Source organism: Thermobia domestica, chromosome 8, assembly GCF_964235325.1.
Source record: "Thermobia domestica chromosome 8, izTheDome1.hap1.1, whole genome shotgun sequence".
Lineage (NCBI taxonomy): Eukaryota > Metazoa > Arthropoda > Insecta > Zygentoma > Lepismatidae > Thermobia > Thermobia domestica.
The window spans coordinates 62,883,107-62,908,693 of NC_137461.1; the positions used below are offsets into that span (position 1 = coordinate 62,883,107).

A 25,587-nucleotide genomic window follows, 5' to 3' on the forward strand; every position below is an offset into this window, starting at 1 on the left:
GTTTCAGTAGAGCATACTTTTCTTAACTTTCATTCAAACTTACTATGTACATTTTGTTTCTAAGTAGATTTCGTACGATAAAATGTTAATCTTATGAGTCAGACTTAGCCTTTACGTTTAGGGTACTTGATTCCGGTGGTCTTGGCAGGTAGTATGTAGTGTAGTCACCATTGAAAAAGGTACTACGCATAGTTGTTTACATAATAGCCAATCAGAATTTCAGTGGAACTAACGTAGATTGCTTTATTGACACAAAGTAGAGGACCAACAAATAGTAAGAACATAGTTACACATACTAAAAGATTACACTATAAATACTTCCCTTAAAATATTTCATCAGACAGGCAGGAAAAGAAAGAATAAAAGTTAAGAAACAAAAGAGGAGCTGTGTGACATGTCAAGATTGCACTAATGTCGGAATACAGGGTCACTTGATAATGTTGTCAGGCTGAGAGTGCGTTATATTCTTCGAATTATAGGGATCTGCTGCAAACGTGCGCGTGCAGGGTCACATAATCATATTATCAGACTAGAGTCTGATATATATTCTTTAAAATATAGAGAGCTGCTTCAAATATTACGTATGTTACTAATCTTGTCAATAGTGCACTAATTCTGTATCTAGTTATGCAGTATTTGTTTTCTATCTTAATGTCAGTTATTTTGTATAAATCGAACTTATTTATATAATTAACGGCTAAGCACTAAGAATGCCGCTCTCGACCCTGGTAGAAGCAAAAGCTTTACAGCTGCGCCGCATAGTGTCGCTGCTGTCGGTAATAACAGTTCCCGTTTTATTGCAATAGAAGTGCTGTTGCACATATCTCAGCAACAATCGATAATTATGTACGTAGTACAGTAATTTAAACACATTTATTTAAAGAGAAAAATTGACGGATTTTTAAATAAAACTGGCAAAATTATAAATACTAGAACTTGCTTATTACGTCACGAAATATTATTTCTAAACTGTTTTAATAGTTCTAACTGTCTTTGTCAACAGAATCGGGTCACAAGCACTGACTTACTTCTTATTTAAAAATTTCGTATCATGATTAAGTTAAAATTGAATGCATATTTGAACTGCGGAACTTTGCATTTGTTAAAGGATTGGTTTCTTTAGAGAATCAAGTATTTTACTGATTATCATTAAACGTAGTACAATTTTGTGACTTCCATCTTTTTAATAAAGAATATTACAATTACGAATTACTTCTCATAGTTATGCTTATATTTCATTAGTTCGTAGTTATTTTGACTGTTTTGATAATTTATAATTACATTTAAATCAAAGATCTACTAGTACAGAAGAAAAGCAAGAAGGAAAGGAAAAACGGATTTTACAGTTTATGTCCAGGATGGATTACAGATTTAGTTATTACAAGGTAGGCGGAAACTGTTATTTATTTCCAGTTACTTTCATGAAAATAAAATATATGTATGTTTCATTTATCGTATCAAAATGGTTGTAAAGTGTTATAATTGATGCATATCTGAACAAATTATCCGATGATGCAAATTTGTAAGTTTTATAACAAAACATAAGCTTAAATGTAACAGTACACCACGGTCTTAACTTTTTTCATATGCAAACATATTTCTACGTTTAGTTTGTAGAATATACCAGCATTGATCTATTTAAATCTAAACGTTAACTTCTCCAGAATTGACTATTAACGAAATGTCATCGATTATATAGAAAAGAAAACTGAGGTTTCAATACATTTCTTAATGAAGTACAGGATGTTCGGAAAGTAAGTATGCAGTTCATAACTTGTCGTATTTTATTTTCCATAAACCACTTTAAACAACTGAAATTAACTCGAAGCTAAAACTTTAATGTCATGGAAGTTATAAGAGATGCTGGAAGTGGTTCCCTTGCACTTGAAGACACAGTTGCACACGTTTCAGCGTGTTCTTGAAGACGTTGTGCATGTTCTTGAAGACGTTATACAACGTGGCACTGCATAGTTACTTTCTTAACACCCGGTATAATTAGGGCTCAAAGTAGGATGAAGTTGATAAGTCTTGTGATAACTGGGTACTACTTGAATACGAGTTTTACTGTTTGCGTATATCTGCACTAACCCAGGCTGCAGAACCTGAAACTGCACCCGACGGTGTCTGTTCATTTGGTGAAACTTCATTTTCATTTTCAAAAAATTAACAAAATTATTATTTTCTATGTATAATTGTAAAATAATTCTGTTTATTTCTACGATCTCTTTTACGTTCGTTCGTTCAGCAGTTTACGAGCAAATAATTAATAGATTTCTCTGTGAAGTAAAAATAAAAGACATGTTAAAATGAAACAATAATACATTTCTCAATACTCGATATGTGTATTTGTATCTGATCTTCAGCACATTTTGTGTGTGTGTGTGTGTGTGTGTGTGTGTGTGTGTGTGTGTGTGTGTGTGTGTGTGTGTGTGTGTGTGTGTGTGTGTGTGTGTGTGTGTGTGTGTGTGTGTGTGTGTGTGTGTGTGTGTGTGTGTGTGTGTGTGTGTGTGTGTGTGTATATATATATATATATATATATATATATATATATATATATATATATATATATATAGAGAGAGAGAGAGAGAGAGAGAGAGAGAGAGAGATAGATAGAAGAATGTTAGGTGCTGCCTTTAAATTGAAAGAATACTGCTTTCCTAACATTGAGAAACTTAAAATACTCTTTGATACTTCAAAAAATTTGTTTTAGTAAGTGTTTTCGTAATAGTATGGTCTAAACTAAAAAGAAAAATATATATTTACAACTGAAAAGGAAGTAAGCATCTTTGGAAATTTATGTGCCCAAAGATAAAAAAATAAAATAATAAAAAATAAATAAATAAATATCTCGAAATGTAAATATCTCAGATATTTCATTTCACTAATAAGCTTCGTTGCAAGGGTATTTGAACAAAGCGTTAAATTTGATAGTGTAGGTGAAGAGAGTACTAAGAACAAGAAAAACATGCTGAAATAAATAAAACAAAACTCGAAGTTCGTGTAGGATTTTGAAGGCGATTCGGTGCCACTGTCAGTGCCACTATTTATTACGTGAAGGACTGGTGAGAAATAGGACCTTAGTCAAATTTTTGACTCTCATTTTTATTGGAAACGAATGTTGGATTGACTTACATTAGTGTCTTGTTATAGCTTATCAAACCGAAGAAATAAATGATATATTCACAACCAGAAAGAGAATAATAGCACTAATGATAATGTATAGCAGAAATGCATAATACATACCAATACCAGTTGTGAGTAACTAGACATTCACCAAAAACACTTATTACTTCTTTATATTCTTGATTATCTTTACCAGAACGCTCCTCACAGATCGTCTACGATTAATTGGATGTTACCATTGATCGAACTATAACCACTGAAATCGAACTCACAATCTCAAAATTGATTGCTCAGTCTAACTCGTTTTCCGCCCAATACCTCCCTCCTTTACTCGAAGTGAACAACCATTACATATAAAAATTAATAGAAGTAAGAAAATACCATACCAATGTCGATATATATATATATATATATATATATATATATATATATATATATATATATATATATATATATATATATATAAAGTTGCTGTTATTATTATTATTATTATTATTATTATTATTATTATTATTATTATTATTATTATTATTACTCTGTCCCTTCACTTTCACCTCTTTTCCCTCGTGGCATTTCGAGAGAGTGCTATTTTAGGTTGCTGTATTCTTTGATTCAGCTTATCAATATGAAATCTCGATCAACAAGCTCCATCCCAGGCCGTCCATAGTCACTCCTAGAAACATCCAGCCTTCTTAGTAGACTCCATTGAATGTTTCGGCCTACCGACTGTGCCATTATTTCTTGCAAATATTGACTCAGCTCTTTTCCGGATTCTGTGTAAAACTAGGCGTAGAATATTGTGTAATGTATTATTTCCAACGTAGTGATATTCTAAATAGAGATATAACGATAACTTGGAATATGACAGGCACATATTCCTCTTTTAAGAATCGTATGTTTTATCCATACAGGATCCTTCCACAGTTTTACATTCGAACTCTATAATACTCCTACTTTAGCTCTATCACAGTAATTCATCCCTTCGGATAACCACTGTGTCAACATAAGAGGATACTACACAAGTCATAACATTCAATCTCAGAAACTAGTTCTACATTTTATATTATTACCACAGAGTAATTTCTGACAACTCCCACATAAGGGCATGATACACAATATAAAATCTTTTCTTCCCAAGCTACCCAAACATTGCCTTAACTAGAACTCACTCGTGTTAAACAACGATAGTCGTTATATGTGAACATGCAAACGGAAGAGCCCTCCCAGCTGGTCCATTGGTGCACAGGGTCCCGTCTTCGATTTCCAGTGGGAGATCCTTAAAATTTATACACATTACGGTGATTTCGGATCCCACTTAGACTGTAAATTTACCTCTCGTGTGGTCTCAGTGTTGAAAAGAGACACTAGATCTCAAGCAACCAACCAGCGAACAAAACACAAAAAATACAATGCTTACAGTTAGGTTGAATAGGTGAAATGTTGCTCAGTAATTTCAGCAATTAATTGCAGCTGTTATTTTCAAGAGTATTAGCCTTTTTTGTCTTTTCATATTCATACAAAGTCACATTTAAACATGACCGAAGTAATACATTATAGAAATGCCTCGTTTTTTCTCTTTCTTTCTTACGAAAGGTATTTCTTCCTGATCCTCACTACCTCTTATGTTTCTTCAGAAATTGTTAATCCAGAAAATATACCTTCAAGTTTATATTATATCGAAACGATTTTTATAAAAGCAATTTGCTCGTATTAATATCGAATATTTCTCAGATACTTCTTACTGGCATCTCTGTACGAATATATGGTAAAGCTTTTAAGACATTTATACTGTGTTTAAATGTAACGTCCTCCATGAGCTGGCGCATCTGTGATCTGTCAAGAACACCACTAACAACAATACAAATGAGAGAAGTGCTTGCTGGTTGTAAGCATCACTTCTGTCCAAAGCCGTCGCTATTCTTAGTTTTTATGCCAAAAGGGAAAGAGAGGGAGAGTCAAAATTTTCTGTAAGTTACTAATGAAGAATTCGTGAACAATTTTTTAAAGCCAATTTGTTTCTATCTAACGTCTTCCCATACGTCTGTTATCAAACTCGATCAGAAAAACATTGAGATCTAGTCTACCCTCCACGTTGCCTAGTAAAATTTAGAACACCTTCAGATTTCTTTGAGGGATATTGAATGAATAAGTGATATTGGAGTGTCTTGTTTCCCATTTAAGAATGAATTGCCTTTAAATTAATTTATGCTTAAGTCAATAAACACTAATCTTTTGATTCATGAACTCTTCCTAGACAGCCAACAAAAAATAATTCAGTAATACTTGTAACTGAATATTTTAGTACAAAATGACTCCATATAACAGTTTATTGTGCGCAACTTAAGCGATTTTCTTTTACGGACCAATTGTGGAATAGTACTGAAGGGATATCTCTACCCGTTAAACGGCCGGAAGATGATGACAGAGAAGTCCTTTAAATTATTGTCAGATAGAATTCAGATTAAAGTACTTAGATAACCCTATATGTTCGTTTGGCAGTAGCTTTGGAACTCGTGGATTAATTTAAAATTATGTTGTAATTGGTTAATTCATACCGAAGTTGTTGGGGAAGAACCAGTGGTGGGAAATCATTCTGACTGGCTATTGTACAGTATTGTTCTTCAAAATTAACATATAAAATACCTTACAAGTACTATTTACGTCGTGTTAGAAGTACGTGTGTCACTGTTAGGAGTATGTGTGTCACCGTTACAAAGAGGCAAACAACAATAAGATACAATCTTAAAATTAAAGGTAAATCATAATTTTGAGTTATATCTCTTTAACCATAGTATATACTGTCGTCTTGCTAGTGTTATAATAAAAATCTCGATAGGGATATACTTCAATTCCAGTTTTATCTTAATAAGTAGGGTTATCATACAGGGTCTTTTTTTTTTTTTTTTATATATATATATTTAGAAAAGAGATTAGTTTTCTTGATGTAAGGATTTACTCTCATCATATCTTTTTCTTCAGCTCGGTGATAGCTATCCATAGCTATTGCTGTATATGTCTCATCTTTGGACAGTTTTTATTTTTATTTTATTGTATTTATTTATTTTTATTTTTTTCGTTAAAGACTAATAATGTAGAATTTTAGCACCTGTTAGAGCAGGGATGCAAATAAGCAACAAAATTTTACTAGCCCAAGAAAAAAATCTACTAGCCCACATCCCACAATAGAAATCATTTACTTACCTTCGATATGATATTAGGTACTCGCCCGTACTGATGAACTACTCGCCTCGGACGAGTGGTTATTTGCATCCCTGTGTTAGAGGGACAGTTACAACGCATCGAATATGTGTTGTGTATAGTTAAATTTATAGGATAATGTTCCAGTATTACACAAACTGTTTTTTCTAACTCTCAGCATATTAAGTAGTATTAGGTATAAATGTGGTTCCTTGTTGTCTTCCATGTAGTGCCTGTTTTTATCATAGTGCCAGAAGTTCTTTGATCCTTTCTCTTTTAAAAATGAACATCTAAGTGCCATTAAATGCTGTCTCTAATTTATACGTAGTCATGTTACTATTTAGTCTCATTTAAAAGCCCTGTTCTGTATTTATAGGCGAAATTACATCGAACAAAAGTACATTCTTTATATCATGTCAAAATCCATATTTTAAGCCTAAGTATTAGCATATTCTGTGGCCAGTTGTATTTTAAATTTGATTGTACATTGCATTGAACTCTTTTTAAGTGTAAAAGTAAACAACTTGGTATTGGTAAGATATGCATCAATTACCACAATTGTTGTTATTTTTAGTTGTATTTTTTGTGTATGTAAGCATTTTAGAGAATGTGTAAATACTAATAATACTCTTCGATACAAGTATAATAGTAAATATGTAATTCATATTATACAAATGAAGTATTTTTATAGTAGATTTTCTCAATGAGTATATTGTTATCCTAGACAAAAATAGTAATATTTCCCTCTATTTTCGTAAATTTTAAATAGAGAATCTTTTCAAAAAAAGATATATTTCTACATAGAGAAATTCTTATTCATGTATTATCTTTGTATATATGTATGTATGTATAGTGAAAGTAAATCTAAACTTCCATATTCATTGTAACTATAATTACATAAGGAAACTAGAAGTTTTCGTACAATTGCACGGACATTATGATTTTAAAGTTACTGTCTTCGTTATATTTGAAGTACGCAATAGGGGTACAAATATTAAAGTAAGCTCGTCAGTTGAATTATTCTTTTTTTTTTTTTTTATTGTTTCTTCGAAAATCAACATTCAGTCCACTTAAGTACAATTTTAGTCTTTAAACTAGTGAATTAAATTGCCTGCGTGACATATTTTGTATGTCTTAATCCGTGCCAGGTATGGAACAAACATGACTGACATATTTTTGATTTAAAAAAACAGTAGACAAGCAGTTGGTCTTGTTCAAATTTTGGTTTTCTGTAAATGTCTCCAATAATTATGTATCAAATGTATTTACATAATGTTAAATATGAATCTTTCAAAGCCAACATCGGAAAGGTATCATTGTGAGGATTACAATGAAATTGTAATACGCATATTTTTCTGTTCTAGGTATATCATGGAACATGAACTCTATATTTATCTTATAGAATGGTGTTAACTTTTTAAAAATCAAGAATTAACATATACGTCTTTTCGAATGGATACTGCCTGAATTTTCTTCCATATTTTCGTTTATACCAAGAAATAAGTGATTTTTGTTTTGTTTGTTTGTTTGTTTTAAATGCAAGAAATGTAAAATCTACTACCCACATGTGCAAATATATGTTGGTTTTCATCGATTGTTTAGCAGTTATAAGTACAATTGTCCATTAAGTGTTGTATTCTTTCCGAGAAAATATTTGCAAATAAGGTTTACGCTACTTTTGGTAAGATAATACTATAGAAGGGCTTGATTTGAAACGTAAAGTATGTTGATGTTTTGTTAATTTATATGTATGTCTATGTATTACTTTAGAAATATTACTGTTGTATTTGAAAATAGTATTGGTTGATTTGTCCATATAAAGTGTTATATATTTGAAAGAAGACATACCTATGTATAATTCACCACGAATAAGTCATGAACTCGTTTAAAACGAAAAATTCAATGATAAAATTTATTTACTAATCTTGTGTGTGTGTATGTATGTATATTTCTTTCGTAGTGTTGCTAAGCATACAAACAATGTAAGTAGTAAAAGGCAACAAAGGCAGAATATGTTTGAACTGTAGAGTTGATATTGCTATTTCAGTATTATAACCATCACGAAAGTAATAGAATGGCTGTAAATCTTACTTAATGTGAAATGAGTATTGTTGTCTAATTTCTTCGTAATTATTAGCAATAATATTGCTGAAATGCTCTTACTTTTAATGAAATATTTTTTTCTTTCTTCTTCTTCTTCTTCTTCTTCTTTTTTTTTTTGTGACATCCCAGCATAATACTAAACTAATCAAATACTGAACAAAGACAAAATAGAGTTACGAAAATACAAACATCGTACAATTTGTTGTTTCATAGATTATCATAGATAAGGAAAGGAGAAGCATAGTCATGCTTTGGAAGTCCATTATGTGGATCTTTTTAAATTAATTTCGTAGTTCCTTCAAGATCACTTACTCCTTAAATTGTACCAAATATCAAGACGCTGTTTCGTAGATTTCTTTTATTACCATGAAATTAGCATATTATAATTATTATTGTATCTATCCTGCATGATATAGTGACCACGATTACTTTCTGCCGTGGTCCGATAGATTTTAGGTTTATTCAGTTCTATCAGGATTTTCTGTAACAACCCCAAACCGGTAACCTTGAATAGATGTCTATTCTTTTCCATAGGATTGGTCTAAATGAGAATATCTTTGATTTAAAATAAACTGACATAGAGAAATCTTGAGACTTTTTTTACCCCGCGGTAAATAAAGCTAGTTCGCTTATAAGTTAATCAAAGGGTACGGTGGTGCATCGGAGGCACTCTGTGGGATTTTTTGGGGTAATGTTTTGTTTTCAGACCTCACTTCAATTCTGCTTCTCATCGAAATGGTTAACAAAATCTATAAAGAAATTCCTTACGTTAAGTAGAAACATTACTTTCTTTCTTTCTGTTATGTGAATATATCCATTTGGAAAATCACGTTTCCATATAAAAGTGCTTAACAAACACGGTTTTGTCTTATAAAAGTATTTGACCGAAAACAAACATTAAAAAAAGAAGAGAGATTTATCTTCATGGTAGAGCCTTCCATGCATAAAATTTACAGAGTGATTCTTTTAGAACTCACGGATTTCATTTGGGTTTAGAATTTCTAACTGAGGTCCGATTTTCATGCGGTTTGTGGCAAATGATCAAGTAAGGATGGGAGATTTATTGAACTATGTTTACTGGTTTAAATTCATCCAGGGTAATATCGGCCACGCCTCATGAAATACAGCAAATATTCGCCAGTGTAGCGAAATTGCAGAATACAAATTAAGTTAGCGGTAACACCCAGAAATTCCATGTTGAATAGCTACAGCCGATTTCTTGCGACAAACAACGGAGAGATTTCTTGGGCGACCTAAGGAGTCGATAAATGACATTTTTCACAAGAGCTGCCTGCAGGGTCCGATGCTTCCCTGTCTCACTCAAAAGTGATCATGTTTCTTCCAATTTATTCATTAGCGACCATAGGTATATTATGTTATTATCTGGGGCAGAACGTGAGATAAATTTGTTTCTAAATTATCTTCGGGAAGCAACAACAGATTCTGTTTACCAAAAACTTTTAACGATAAACTCATGTTGCTCTAAAGAGTACACTATTCTTACTTTGTCCTGATTATACTTACAGAATTGGACAGCTCAATTCCCAATACAACGGCCCAGTTTCCTATTTCTTATTCTTATTGACCTCGACGAGGTTTCCATGTACGAAGAAAACTCAAATCTTTACACCGCACCGCACTTGATTCCAATTGTAAGGTACACTGGCGAATATTTGCGGTTTTTCTTGAGGCGTGGCCGATATTACCCCGAATGAATTTAAACCAATAAACATGGTCCCATAAATCTCCCATCCTTCCTTGATCATTTGCCACAAACCGCATGAAAATCGGACTTCTGTTAGAAATTCTAGACCCAAATGAAATCCGTGTTAAAAAAAAAATCACCCTGTATAATAAGTGAACAGTAGTGACCATTCATTACCTTGTTAATTGGCAATGTTCATTTTTATTATAATTTAGTAGTGAAAATGTAAGTAAGCTCCCTGATGGTAATGAAAGTAAAATAAATCACGGTATCAGTACTTTTACATTGTATACTATATTTCCATCACATCAAGACGTATCTATTTCAATAATATTTTCGAACTATATTCGATTTTGATGTGAGTACATTGAGATTTATTCCCATACACGAGGTAGCTTACTTTTATCCAAGTTTTAAGAAAAAAAGAGTATTCCAGACGTAGTTGAGCGAAACTGAAATTGAAAGGTTGTACGTGTTTAGTTCCTTGTGCTTCCACTATTTATGATCTTCTTGCGGACTTATTCGAATTTTGTCTCCCTCTCTCAGTTTAAAATTTTGAGAATCTTGTCTTGTGCAACAAAAGATCACTGTTGGCCTAAGATTATATTGAAACTGTTGCAACAGTAGTTTCAAGGAGTTACTAAAACTTGTTTACTTAACTGTATTTAGAAACTCTATATTGTCACTAGTTTTAATTGTAAAATACTCAGCTTTCACATGGAGAAACATTAGGTTTTTTGCATTGTAGTTTCGAGAAATCATTGTATTTTTTAAACTAGTTTAACATGAAAAGCAAGAATCTTGTATGACAACAAATAAAAGTAACTTACTAATATTTGATTTTGCAATATAGTACTTGTTATAAAGCGTTGTCATCTACTCATAGTATTAAGCTAGTGATGTGTTGTAAATTTTTTCATTATTTCATTTCTGTGAATTATATTTTAACAATGTTTATGCTTAATACTAGTCACTGTTCATGAAGGTAGATCGATCAAGATTGCTCTTGATTAAATAGTATATGCACTAAATGCTTATCTGTGATGACTGAATTATTCTCTTTATAGTGAGTGAGATATTCTAAGCCTTTAGCGCAGAAATCATAAATTAATGTTGATAATATTGTATAGTCTACCATATAAAACGTTTCTTTTTAAATCTAGAATATATTACCAAAATGTACAGTTTATTTATTTATTTATTATTATCTCATTTAAATATTACCTTAATCCTTTCCATCTGTCATTTAAGTTTTATTGCAGTTAGCCATTTACGTATGTGTAGCTGTAAAACCTAGCCAGTTATACATCTATAATATTCCAATATGCACATATTTAAGCTAGCTCATAATCTGCTGGCAAGAAAGCTCGCTTTGGATGCGCCTGGTAACAAGTTGGATTCTTGCTGAGGTACAGTGTCTCGGACACAAATTCGAATAACAGTTTGGATCCCACTTAGTCGTATGCCCCGTCCTACATAACGTCGATATTGCAAGGACGTAAATTACTAACCATGGATTTTTTTAAAAAATATATATATACAGTAGATTGGATTTAAGAAATGAAGTAAAAGTGAGAAATCGAAATAATTTAATGATAGGTTGATTTATTTATTTATTTATTTATTTATAGTATGATCTTGGTTCCAGCAATTCTGAAACCAGCAATTGAAATTTCCATTATTATTCTTTCTTTCTTTTTATCTTTTGAATAAAGTTAATATTTGTATTTGCTTGATTTTTTTTTCCTTTAAATTCTCATTTTTCTTTTCAAAGTACAGTCCCAAGGAAACAGAATATCCGTGAAAGTCGGAAAATTCAGGTTCAGTGTGACCTCAAAATATATTTCAGTTTTCGTTTTGTGGGAAAATGTGTAAATTTGAATTTAGAAGAAAAGAAGGTTCGGTTTAAACTACTTTTATTGTAAGGTAGTTATTACCAAGAAAAATAATGCAGAATACAAAGAATAACTTGAAATTCTTATAGTTGATAAAATGGAATTTTCAATTCATCGTATGTTCAAACGTTTGTGTATCTCAATAGATTTATATTTGGTATAGCATAGAATAGATTGGTTTAGAATATACCTAATCAAGATGATTCTCACTTCTTTCATTTTGCTTAAGAATAATTTATAGTACAAATCTTCTAACATTTATCCTAAAAAAGCACTCATCACTTATGCTTCTGTTGTACTCCCATGTAGCTGAGTGCCTTCGGTATGTGATGTTCTTTCGATCTCCAATGGGAATACAGATTTTGTAAGTGTGTGTTGACTCAGTATCAGAGGTGATTAAGAAGTTACGTGAGTTACGAGTAAACTTGGGCCTAGAAGGCCAGAAATAATAATAATAATGATTTATAATAATGGATCATTTCTTATCACATCCCTGTTCTGGCGGGTAGGGATTTTATGGTAGTAATTGTATCATGTAGCAACAGTCAGCATAGTGATAATTTGCATTTATTGCGAATTTAACGAATATTTAGTACGCATATATTGATTTGAAATACTTCTAAGAAGACATGGTTAGAAAATGGTAACAGAATAAGAAGACTATAAAATGCAATTGAAATTTCATCTATATGGTTACATTAGGTACAACAGTATTGACGTACGCATTGCTGTGTAACTTTTTTTTTTTCGCCCGTTGCTCTGTTTACGAATTACGAATGGAGTTTCGTGCAGGTTTTTCTTAATTGACGGCAACCTCCTTCAACAAAAGTAAAGCGAATAGTGCTTATTCTAGGTTTTGGAACTTCATATAATTAAACTAATAATAATAAAATCTGAACAAAACAAAGATTTACGAGGTGCCATGTGTCTGACGACAGCAGATATAATGCCGAAACTAACACTAGTTATTAAAATACGGTTATTTATTTTGATTAGATTTTATTTTTATTTAAGAATGAAGTCTTTAGTTATTTGCAATATTATGTCAGGATATACCATAATAACTACTTTATTATTATTATTATTAATTACAATATTTGAAGAGATAGGTAGTGATGTATATTTTAACTTCAGGCTTTGAAGATAATTCTAGTGGAGAATCTTATTACTAAGTGAGCAGTATCCATATTATATTTTATAAAACCATAATTTAAAAACCAAAAAAATCTCTCATTCACGTGTAGAAAGCCCGTACAATGTACCTACTTAAGCGTACTGAACGCACTAAATATAAACACTTAGCTGTCCAACTTCGAAGATTTGTCAGAGTGTAGAAGAAAAGAAGCTAGAGAGATGCCATGTTGTGTGTCTAAGCCATTTCGTGTGTTAGGAAGGAAAGTAATTAACCAATGTATTTAACGTATTTCTACGAATCGTACTATTGATATCAGTAGATATAAGACGATTCAACATACAATATGTTCAGGACGATTAGGCAGACTGCAGTTTACCATGTCTTCGTTGAACATGTGTGATCGGAATGGTATCTTCAAGCAGAAACCGTATTATTTCTATTTCAATTTACAGACTGGAAGGAAGCTGGAAATGTCCATGATTTGGAAAATACAAGAGTTGGATTTTTAGTAATGGCAACAATGATATATCTTGAGAAGTAGAGTACTTACAAGATTCGATGTTTTACAGGCCCTCGATGTAATCACCAGCATTGTGAATCACGCGTTTTCAGCGGTGAGGAAGCCGCTAGATGTCGTTGGCAGTGCCTAATCTCTGGATAGTGTGGATGGAGCGACCGGTCGCCCGGAGGAGATCATCAACTGTATGGAAGCGTGTCCCACGAAGTGGTTCTTTTATCTTTGGCAAGAGGTCGTAGTCGCAGGGACTTAAATCTGGAGAATACAGGGGGGGTGATAGGCGGATGATACAGTACTTCCCAGCCCCAACGATGCAACAAATCAGTGACCACACCCTCTGAATGTGCCCTTGCATTGCCATGCAGAATGATGGGTGGGTTCGTCAGGAAGTGGCGTCGTTTTCGCCAATTGCAGTAGTACTCGGCACTAACGGTGTGTCCTTGGAAGACCGTATGGTTTATGATTACACCATCCCAGTCGTATGTAATAATGAGCATAGCTTTCATATTGGTTGGGGTATTCCGAACTGTTGTTTTTCTTGGTGACCCAAGATGACACCACTCTTTTGATTGCCATTTCAGCTGTGGTTCATACGCTCTGGCCCAGGTCTCATCACTAGAATGATCCGCTGTAAGAAGGCCTCCCTTTCACGTTGATACCGCTCCAAGTGTGTTCGAGTGGCATCATATCGCAGCCACCTGTGTTGTTCAGTCAGATCATGTGGAACCCACCTTGAAGGATTTTACGCAATCCCAGGTTCTTCTTCAGAATTTTCAGCACAGTCGAATGTGCTAGTGCTGTATCGTTGGCTAATTGACGAATCGTGGCGTTCCGATCCGCTAGCACTAACGTGTTCACGTTCTGCATATCTTCACTTCAGAAGGATAGCCGGAGCGAGGCATGTCGGTGACATTTTGTCTTCCGTCATTAAAGGCTTTGACCCACCTTGCTATTGTACGGTATGGTAATGCACTTGCACCGCAAACATCTTGCAATACTTCCTAGCAGTGTTTTGCATTCCTACCTCTAGCGCATTCAATTTTCAACCAGTTCCTCTGATCTTGCTTCATAAGCATGACTGTATACCGCAAGCACTCACTCAGAACTGCCTCCTAACTGCTGGCGCTGCGCGCGCATGGAGGGGAGGGCAGGCGAGTTCATGTGCTCTGAAGGAGAGTGGGCATCTAACCTACCGCTGGCATGAATTATAATGGATTGTTTTGTTCCCGAGTATATAAGCAGTTAAATAAACTATGGATAAGACTACATATATGAAATACACTTATTACGAATTAGTTTTTTTTTTATTTATTTATTTTTTTTTAATATATACTTAGGAATATTAATCTATCGCTGATGTTCCTTGTTTGCAAGAATAAGCACAAAATATTCCAGACAAGGTGAGTAACTGTACATACTATACTTCTGCCAACGAAAGGACAAACTTTGTCACACATTGGAAATATCTGATTTCCAAAGATTGTATGAGCCACATTATTTGTTTTAAGCAAATGAACTGATAAGAAATCTGTTATGACACAGTAGAAATAATGGAAGTTTCCAAAATGTTTTTGTCTGTTTTGTAGACCGATGGTTCTGCGAAAGAAACAAAGCCTATGAAGTTTGTTCTTTTGTTGCCATACATATGTATAGTACATAAAAACAATTTTGTTAATTTTATTTCACCTTGCGTTCTGATGTGTTCATGTTTGTCTTGCAGCTCTTTTGGATAGCCCTCAAGTGCTAATAGCAGAAGAGGAAAAGATTATAGTAGAAGAAGTTTCAGGAAATCAGACTATCGTCGAAGAAAAGTAAGTATAAATAATCATAATCGTCGTTTATTCATGCTTCTTCTAGAATTCCTTGAATTTATATATAGGGGGCTCGGTATCAGAGTGCTTACCTTTGGTGCGTGGGGTTCCCGATTCGATCCCTCCAAATAAGTTTGTAGTGGACAATATTCTGTGCGTAGGTGTTCTCGGGTACTCCCTTTTCTTTTCCTTCCACATTCTCATTCCATCGATTCTTCCATCATCATTCACTTACCTTAATCATCCGTCTCCATTATCGTAAAGGACATAATTGTGAGACGTTAAACTAAGATTTCATTTCATTTTGAATTTATATATTGCAGTGAAGCTTCGGAAGAAGGATTAATCAAGAAAATATAAGGTGTTCCTAGATTCATGACAGTCAGTGATTAGCAGATTGTGCTATGACCACTTTTTTTTTTTAAAAAAAAGGTCAAATGAACAGGTATTATTAATGACTCATAATTGAATCATGTATGGGTAACTTTGAATGTGATTGTACATGAAAAAGTTACATTTCAAGAAAATTTTATCGAGTTCCTGCCCTCAGATTTACCATTCTCCAGTTTCATTGTGTCGTTTTCAATGAAAAATTATATACTCCCTCCTCCCAGATAATCCCATGAGCACAATCTGCGTCCTAAAACACGCATGTGAGAACTCCTAGGTAGGTAGTTAATGAGAATATAATGTTTTATTGAATTGCTGATGATATACTTTTTAACACTAAGAGTCATGTGCGTATATTTTATGCACACTTGGTCTGATACTAGGAGCCATGTGCATATATGTATATGTAATGCACATTTTACGTATTATCCAATAAGCTAGTGAACGCTATTTCAGAGTAAAGCATCTAATTTTGGAGTTTGGCGCTTAAAGTGTTAAAAATATAAGATATTAATATTGTCGGAAGTATTAACACACTAATATGAAAAACTTGGTACATATAAATATAAATTATTTTTTAAAAAATTGATATATCTACCAAGGGGACGTACGCTAGTGGTTAGCACTCTTCCTTTGCAGTCTGAAAGTCCCGGGTTCGAATCTAGATGTTGGCCATTTTCTATTATGTTTTATCTGTTCCACTAAGTAAATGACTGAATCCTATCTTTAAACGTAGGCCCTGGCAGACCTTCTTGAACTTCCTTTCCTCCTTGATCCGGTGTTAAGCTCGGCGGCTGTATCTGAAAGCATGTTAAATAAATAAATACATCGTTTTATTCTTGCGCATTGTCAATCTGAAATTACTCACGACACAACTTACTTTACTTAATACAGTGTGAATTTGTAGCTGCGACTCAAGACCCTTGAAATTCCTTAATTATTTTGATATAGATATTCAACATAACTAGAAAAAGAAGTGTTGACTCATTATGCATATATATAGTCAAAATGAGCAGTGGAAATATTCTTTTAGATGTAGTTATAAGTCATAGGATTTCAAAATATTTTTGTAACTTTTTCCAAAAACTCATTACAACCGAAGTATCCATATTCCGGTGAACATTGTTTTCTCTGTTACTTCTACCATGTTTACCTTTTCTGTTTCCTTGTGGTTTTAAGAAATGATCAGTCATATGACGTATAAAAATGTGCGTTGAGTACCGACTTAAAGAGTGATATACTGTATAGCTGTTCAGAAAGCGGACTGAATAGCGTAGTAGTTAACGTATCGGCACAGCAAGCCGGAGACCCGCTTCGAGTTGCGGTCCAGTCATACATTATTTCACTCTTTATGCGAAGATATCTATTAACATTATATAAAAAGCTTTGTAGCTCTATGCGTTCGGGATTTGATCGAACTACAGACAGATGGGATTATATTTAGATATTGCCACCTTGAACTTGTAATATTCTGCCGAACTCTATTTTCCACTTAATCTTCCCACTATATTAACACCCTATATACTACTATGCACACGTAGTGGGTGACAAAAAGTCTGTTCCACCGATCACTTTTAATACGTAACTGATAGTATATGCATAGGTTCGTAGTACGTTCATTTTGTGAATCATACTTTATACCACTGAATTAAAATCTTCAGAAAATTATACTTCATTTACTATATCCGTGAAATAACTCCTTTTTCTACTACATAAAATAGAGATCACAGTAGGGAATTGCAAATACCAGTAGAATTAATTCTACAACCAATACGTACACTTGTTCCGCCAAAAGGTATCAAAAACTCTGATGCCTTATACATGTAACTCTACCGCCATCAACCTAAATATATCGTATTACTCTTACAAAATCGTTGATCACAACTCAATATTCACATCCTTAGACTTCTGTAATTCCTTACTTCAACATCAGATCCACTTCTATATTGGATAATCATTAATACTTCATAATCAGCACAATATTCTGTAACATTCGTTATTCCCAAGTTATAACAATATATTCTATACATAATAACATCCGATTCACAATTCTGTTTCTCTTCTTCTATTTCTAGCATCTATTCACGCCACCCTTGCCAACCCATTAACCTGTTTACAATTATAATCAATTCCCTATCTACACTACTGAGACTAAATATTGTTTCAGAAACACTTTTACATCGGTATTAATACATGCAAAATAGTTATTCCTTTTTTTCTTTAAATATAATGCACCTTCTACGACACTTCCTTACCCGTTTAAAAATACGATTTTGCGTAGAAATAACCTGTTAAATAGAAACGAAATATAACTTGCGATTATCTTTTGCAGAAGTTTGGTGGATACTGTGTATGCTTTAAAAGACCAAGTGAAAGATCTACAAGTCAAAATGCAGCAGATTTCAACACAGTTGGAAGATGAAGTTAAAGCAAGACGCCATCTTCAAAACGTCGTTCGTGCTCAACTTCTGGCTGGGAGGGATGACATTCAGTGGACCGAATAGCTTTACACTTACTACTTTTCATGTTCTTGTGTACCTGTTTGAGTTCTCCCCAGGTATATGTTTGTAAGTTCTTATTAACATATTTTCTTACTTCCCGTTTGCTGTATATGAAACGTGAAGAATCAAGTCATGTTAAACCCGATGTTTCGTGCATAGCTTCCCGGTTATTTTTGTTAGTGTTGCTTGGTTGGTTTGTTTACATTCCAGTGATTGTTTATAAAAAGTTACATTCAATTGCCTACTATGGATTGTATGGGAGTACAGATTGATAATGATGGTATAATGGAGCTATATGATCCGATATACATATTTATATTTTTCCTCAGAACTTTTGTTTATAAGGACAGGTAATTTGCTTTGTGATATATTTGTCTTACTTAACTTATATGAGATGTCTTGTTTACTACAAAATATTCAACATGTCAGGTTGTAAGGTAATAATTCTATTTCAAAACAATTGAAATTATTGTTCTGTGGTACAGGGAACTGCTTTACAGATTGGAAATAGTTTAGAAACTGTAGACAAATACAGATACAATAGTACATACGTGACACTTCTAAAATAATAAAAATAAACGGATATCCGTGCAAATCTAGTCTTTATATCAGCCTAAAACAATTTTTAAATAAAAATTAATTATTAGAATGTTGGAAATGTACAGTGCGTACATTAAAGTAATTAATAATTTATTATTAACAAAGACTGTCTTGTCATTTGACATCGTATATTTTTTTAGAAGTAATTGTTCAGTAACCTAAATTCAGTCCCTAAATATATATGTGAGATTCTCTTCGGCTTTTCCAGTTTTTCCTATAGTTGTTCCAGTTATATACAGAGTGTCTACTAAAATTCCAAAATGAAATTTCGTGACTTTTTCGCGACCTTTTCTTTACCAAATCATAAAATTTCCTAACATTTTCAAGAGCGAATTTAGGTGCGAATTAGGCCGAAATTTCATCCATGCGATAGAAACGTACTTTGCTTGCGATTTGGTAGCGTCTAAAGCCGGCCATAGACATTTTTGATGGTGAATTTTGACGTTTTATAGAACAAAATTTTCCAATCTATACTTACATTTGTACAGTTAAAAAAAAAAAAAAAAAAAAAAAAAAATCGTGACCCAAAAGCTAAATTTCGTGACTTTCATGACCGTTTTCTGATTTCGTGACTTTTTCGTGACATTCGTGACCAATAGACACCCTGATATATAATCTCAAATATCGCACAGTAGAAACACTAACAAATAATCGTAAGGTTTTTAATTATTAACGGATAATCATCAAGTCGTGGGGGAAAAGGCGGAGAAAAGGGCAAGCAATGACAAAACATCAGTCATTATATTGAATTCCCATCTTGAATTCAGTTGTTGTAATATTAGATATGTAAATTGAAGTTAATGTTTAAAAGTTCCTCCCTTTGAAGGCAAAATAATCTTTATCTGTAATGTGTATTTATAGTTTAATCTCATATATGAAATAAAATTATTTCAAGGTGTGCGTGTTAAGAGAAAATGTGTGACATTTAATACGTAAACCACGAACAGCATTGCCTGTTTATCGTGTCCTGCCATTTGCAGTAATTAATATAAATCATTAAAATGAAAATGCTTAGAAAGAAATGAATCAAAAAAACGTTGCAGAAATGCCACTGCAAAACAACGTAAGTTACCCATATCATCAGGTCACGATAATGTCCTGACACCCCTTCGTCTTAGGCATTGGTTCCAAGAACTCTTTGTAAGTTAACTTATATTTGTTCTTTGGACTTCCGACAGCTTTTAACACATTTACTATCAGCTGTTTAACCCAGTGGAATCTTGACGAGCTGAGGTCGCGCTGAAATGTTTAACACAAATCTCTTGGGTTCATTTTCTCTTATAGATGAGACGCGTGGGTCAAAGGTTTACTGCCTAAATTTGATGACCTATGTTTTACGTTAGAGTATATGGCACCAATGTTCTCTAAGATGTTGTAGGAGACTAAGCATTATGCATAAAAGCAGCTCAGTATTGCTCTACACTTGCCACAATGTTTTAAAAGGTACCGCACAAAGGAAAAAATATAAGATCAACTTAAATGTTTTAGCAAAAATATCTGTTAGTTTATTTTTATTTATTTATTTTTTAATGATTTTTTTTTAAAATATTGATGCAGTGGGGACTCCCCTAAAACATTCAAATCTGATTTCGATGCTGACAGAGGGCAATTAAATATGACGCCAATAGGTTAAAGACTCAGGATACTTTCAGGGCGCAGATTGTCAAAGTATGGGTTGCGGATTTTATTCTGAATTATTAAATCAATTATGACGGTATGTTACGAAGAAAAAGAGGAGATAAAAGACCACTTTTAAGTAAAGTTAAGAATTGTAATGTATGTTTTCTTGCTTTTGTGTACAGTCCGCAGCAAAAAACCTGAAACATGAGCATGTAAGTTTATTGTAAAACTACGCCTAACAGCCCAGGGAATCAACATAACGTCTAAGTGGCACGAATCACGCCAGGAGAAACCTTTGGAGCAAAAGACTTCGTCGTTTCACAATAAACTTACATGCTCATGTTGCAGGTTTTTTGCTGCGGACTGTACCAAGAATCAATTTCTGTCTTCCATTTTAATTTAAACTGTTTATGTGTTAAATTTCAATACAAGTGTATCGTGAATTTTTCTGCTTGAAGTTGCAACTCGATTAATGTTATATTACATTTTTCTAATGTACATGATTGTTCTTATTGCGTTGAACATTACTTATTTGAATTTTCGAGATTTTAGCAGAAAAATGAATCGATTTCACATCTATATTTTATAGATTTTGATATATTATCAGATTTTATCAATATTGAGTTACTAAAATAGGGATCAATTTCGTCAAAGTGGTATGGAGAGAGAGTTTTATGTATAGAAGTCCATTTATATAGTGAATTGATTTTCTTATAATTTGTTTGAAGGATAATTATTGTAAGATTCAAGACAAAGGTGAAATAAAATATATTTCTTTGCGTGTATATCAAAAATATATTTATCTGTATATAATGATCAATTTGTTTAGAAAGTAGAGGGGAGTGGAGTCTCTTACCACTAACTTTGTTGTATTGTTGCTTTTAGAAGATAATAACTGCTCCAACCTTTTAACCACACCTTAATTCTATGTTTACATCATTGCGTTATACAGAAGGTTGATCGAATAATATCTGACCAATTTTCAGAGCATACTTCCCAGTGAAAAGCCGTGCCACCGGGTGTGTTGTGTCGGACACCAGCTTTATGGATTTCGCCCAACATCGAAACTTCTAGCAGCAAACTACATTGGAGCACAGCGATAGAAATTCCATCCCATTCGTATCTGCAGGTTTCCCTAAGGACAGTGAGAGCGATGTTGTAGAAATCGTTTTAACAGCCCAAATGTGCAGAAATCTATTGGGTTGATTACAGGAACGAAAGGGAATAATACAGATTACCGTTTCGTGTTTCATGTCATGATAAAACCGGTGGACGCTTCGGCCATGTGAATCCACTTCTAGTTTTTGTCGGTTCCGTATAAATGAGGATACATTGATGACATGATGGATTTGTGAAAGTAGAGAGCATTCATCTTGACGTTTGTGCTTACCTTATGTACTTGTAATTTCCCTTAGTAACCGTATCCAGCGAAAATCACTATTCCCTGCGGGAAACTTGCTCGGCAGTGGTGGTAAAAGCCAGTACATCCACTTGCCAGAGGTGTCCCAGTATATAATTGCCCGAATAATACCATTACGTGAAATAAAAGTAGGTTTCATCCATTGCAGCAACCTCACCTGAAGTGCCTTTAGTACAGCTTGTGGCAGTGATGAGGTTATGGCTGACGGTGGACTGCGCCCTGTCACGTGGAGTGGTGGGTTATCCTGGTCTGCCAGCCGACGAATTCCATGAAACTCTTTAGGGTGCAGTTTCGGTAGAATCCTATTTCTGCATAGCCCCATTTGTGTTTGCCTGTTGCCACTCCGATGATTAAGCATTTTCCCGACACAGTTTCAGAGTCCGATTTACGAAAAATGTGTGTGGAAAGGATTCATGATAAAGCCTTCCCAGCAATAGTTCATTTTGGATCACATTTCACAAGTATCAACATGATACTCCGGCAGCTGTTAAATGAGACACCACATAATAAACATGCTAATTTAATGTTTCTGGTAAAACTTAAGGTGACACCAGTGGTCGGATTTAAACTGATCAGCTTTCTATCACACAACATTTAATTGAACTCAGAACAGCACACATTGCATACATCGCTGTTTATTTTATGTCTTGCAAAGGATACATTACTCAATGCCATATATATATTCTAGTTGGTGCATTTTTCTTTAATTTCTATATTAAAAGTAACACGTATAAAAGACAGTAGAATGTAACAACTGAGAGAATTACCACTCCTTTCTTACGTGAGGCTTTGAGGAATCTAGGTATTATTTGTTGATAGAAAGTATGTTGCAGGAGAAAATATTTTTTATCGTTAATCTGGTAGTTGTTTTCCTTTATGATGCTTGTTAGTTGTAACAAGTTCCATTTGGTGATTTTTTTCTAATCTCTTAGTAGTTGTAATAACTAATTTAAAGAGGTGCAAGCTACAAATGAAGGAATTTATGTATACGATTATTATGGCATAATTTTTAAAATTGATTCAAACTGGTCGGTAGTTTATTTCACGAATGATTTTTTTGTAATGTAGTAGATGTTAATTTTGTTCACCGAAGTTCGTTATAGGCATCGATCTAGTTGTTTTCTCCCCTGACTACGTTTTAAGACTACATGTATACATTTTGACTTACTTGATGGTTTGCAAATGGGAAAATAATAACTCATATGAAACCGTTGTAGAATTGAGATTTTTTTTTTTTTAAAACTCAGAATCTTCCAAGGGAAGCGAAGTCATTTTATAATACAGAGAAGCATTTAAGTTAATGCCCAGTGAGTCTAGGATCCCAGTAATAAGAATCAGAGATTGGTACATACTTGCAATGTCCAGTTCTAGTACGAAGCGTTCGTATCAGGGTTGTTAATGTAACAGAACCAAAAATATTTTGGGTTTCAGGACTGGAAATTGAATAAACTTTTTAATCCAATGTGCTTCGGAAAGAGAACTACAATATATTTTGACATTATTTCCAAACATCATTAGTTCAAGATCGTTACATTACATAAGTAAACATCGTTACAAGCTGCAAACGATGTTGAGCAACTGTGAAATGGCAATTCAAGGAAACTACTTTCAGCGGTTTTATTCCTAAACCTATTTCTCTTTTGTCTGGTATTACACTTTCACTCCAATTCCAGAATCAAAACTGATTTTCGCTGATAAACAATTATGGTTCCGGGTCGGAACCGATCTTCTCAGAAAATTTGTTGCGGCACCGAGTCCGAAACTGTTTTCATCAGAAGATCTCTCTGCTCCGTACCCGGAATCGTTTTATCGAGAAAATTGCTTGCGAAACCGAAACCCACGAGAACCCATTTACGCCTTTCCGCTCCGTTACTATTAATAACCCTGGTCGATCTGAGGCTGTATGAGTTTGTGATGGACAGTATCGTGTTCTTAATTTTGTCGGAGTTCTTTCTCATTTGTTATCAGTCTACTTAACTTACAGGGCATACTATGACACGTTAAACTAAAGATTTCTTTTCATTTCATGTTCAATCTCTTGGATATTTGTTTAAAAAAATCCTTATACTTATAAAATCGAGACTAAATGCTTTTCCAGAAGTTTTAAAACATTGTGGTGTTTCGATTTTTTTAAATTACAGTTAGAAAAAAAAAAAAAACTGGTGTAATGATGTCTTATTTGCTTGTCAGTACACAGGAAAAAATGAAGTGTTAAAATCATACAAAATGACTACTACTTTAGCGTGTTACTTGTGTGTTAATTTAACACCAAAAACATACCCTAACGAGCATATCAGAAGTAAGTAGTAATTGTCAGTGAGAACTCGACTTGAATTTTACTGTTTGCAGTGAGCAAAGCTTTACGCAGTATATTTGACATTTATGCCAAGTAATGAATAACATAATATGTTTTGTTGTAATCGGTCATGAAAATAGTCTTATAAGCCTATGAATTGTCTGACAACAGTTACATGAAGAGCAGTGCTGCTATCTGTTGTTCTTATATCCTAGTACATAAAAAAAACATAAGAACAACAGATGGCAAAACTGTTTCTCATGTAACTGTTGTCAATTCATGGGCTTACAAAACTAGTTCTATGACTATTACAGAAAACAGTACGTTACTCTTTACGTGGGCATAAATGCCAAATATCTGCGTAAAGGTTTGCTTATAGCAAGCAATAAAATCCAATAGAAATTCTCACTGGCAATTACTTGTTATTTTTGATATGCTCGGAAGGTGATGTCCTTGTTGTCAAGTTAACTCATAAGTGTCACTTTTGTGTTGTTTTAACACCTCATTTTTGCTGTGTACTGTATATATGTATTTCAGTAAGTGATTGGAGAAAACAACTAAGAAGGATGCCACGAAGGCTGTTAATTATTTAATAAAAATTTAATTGTTATATGAATTCTTTTTAGTGTGCCTTATTATATGTGCTAAACAGGATTAGGCAGTGAAAAGGGGAGAATATATCAAAATCACAGTGTTTAAAAAATTTTATTTTTTTGTGATTATATCTTGTATTCAACATTTCATAATTTTAAAAAAATGTTATTTGTTATATATATATTTTTGACTTCACATGATTCTTGCGTGATTTGTAGTTGAAGTTTACTGTCGATACCGAAAACGAAAAGAACCATTTACTGAGATAAGAATAGTCTTATGGAAATTTTTACTTCCTTTATAATAACTTGTAGCAAGTGCTAATTGTGAAGAATATTAGTTCTAAATATTAAATATGTGTATGTTCTTCCGGATTTTAATATTTAATATCCTTGCTTTTGCAAGGCATTTTTCAACTAAAAGAAAATTTGAGACTGTAATAAATATATGTATTGAAAACTATATCTTTAATAAAGTTCCTTTTTAACTAATTATTCTCGATTATTGTAATGACTCTTCTGTTATTACCAACATTTTCTGATTTTATTGAGAGTAATTGTACTGCATGATTTTCGTGTCCACGCTAGAAGAAGACCATTTTTCTTTTAAGAATTAGTATTTATGAACCATTAGTATTCTATGGTGAAAGACGACTTGGGTTTTACGATCAGCTATTGAC

At 33.3% G+C, this 25,587-nt stretch overlaps 1 protein-coding gene across 2 annotated transcripts in view; it reads left to right on the plus strand.

The window, feature by feature from the left end:
* The window catches only part of RtGEF (Rho-type guanine nucleotide exchange factor), an 89,540-nt gene extending 69,027 nt beyond the window's left edge, over positions 1-20,513 (plus strand). For both annotated transcript variants that reach the window (XM_081768544.1, XM_081768545.1), the window contains exons 12-13: positions 15,397-15,487; positions 18,210-20,513. In XM_081768544.1, coding sequence (XP_081624670.1) covers positions 15,397-15,487; positions 18,210-18,381 — 263 coding nt within the window. In that variant the 3' untranslated portion in view covers positions 18,382-20,513. The remainder of the gene's footprint in view (positions 1-15,396; positions 15,488-18,209) is intronic.
* Positions 20,514-25,587: the final 5,074 nt, after the last annotated feature.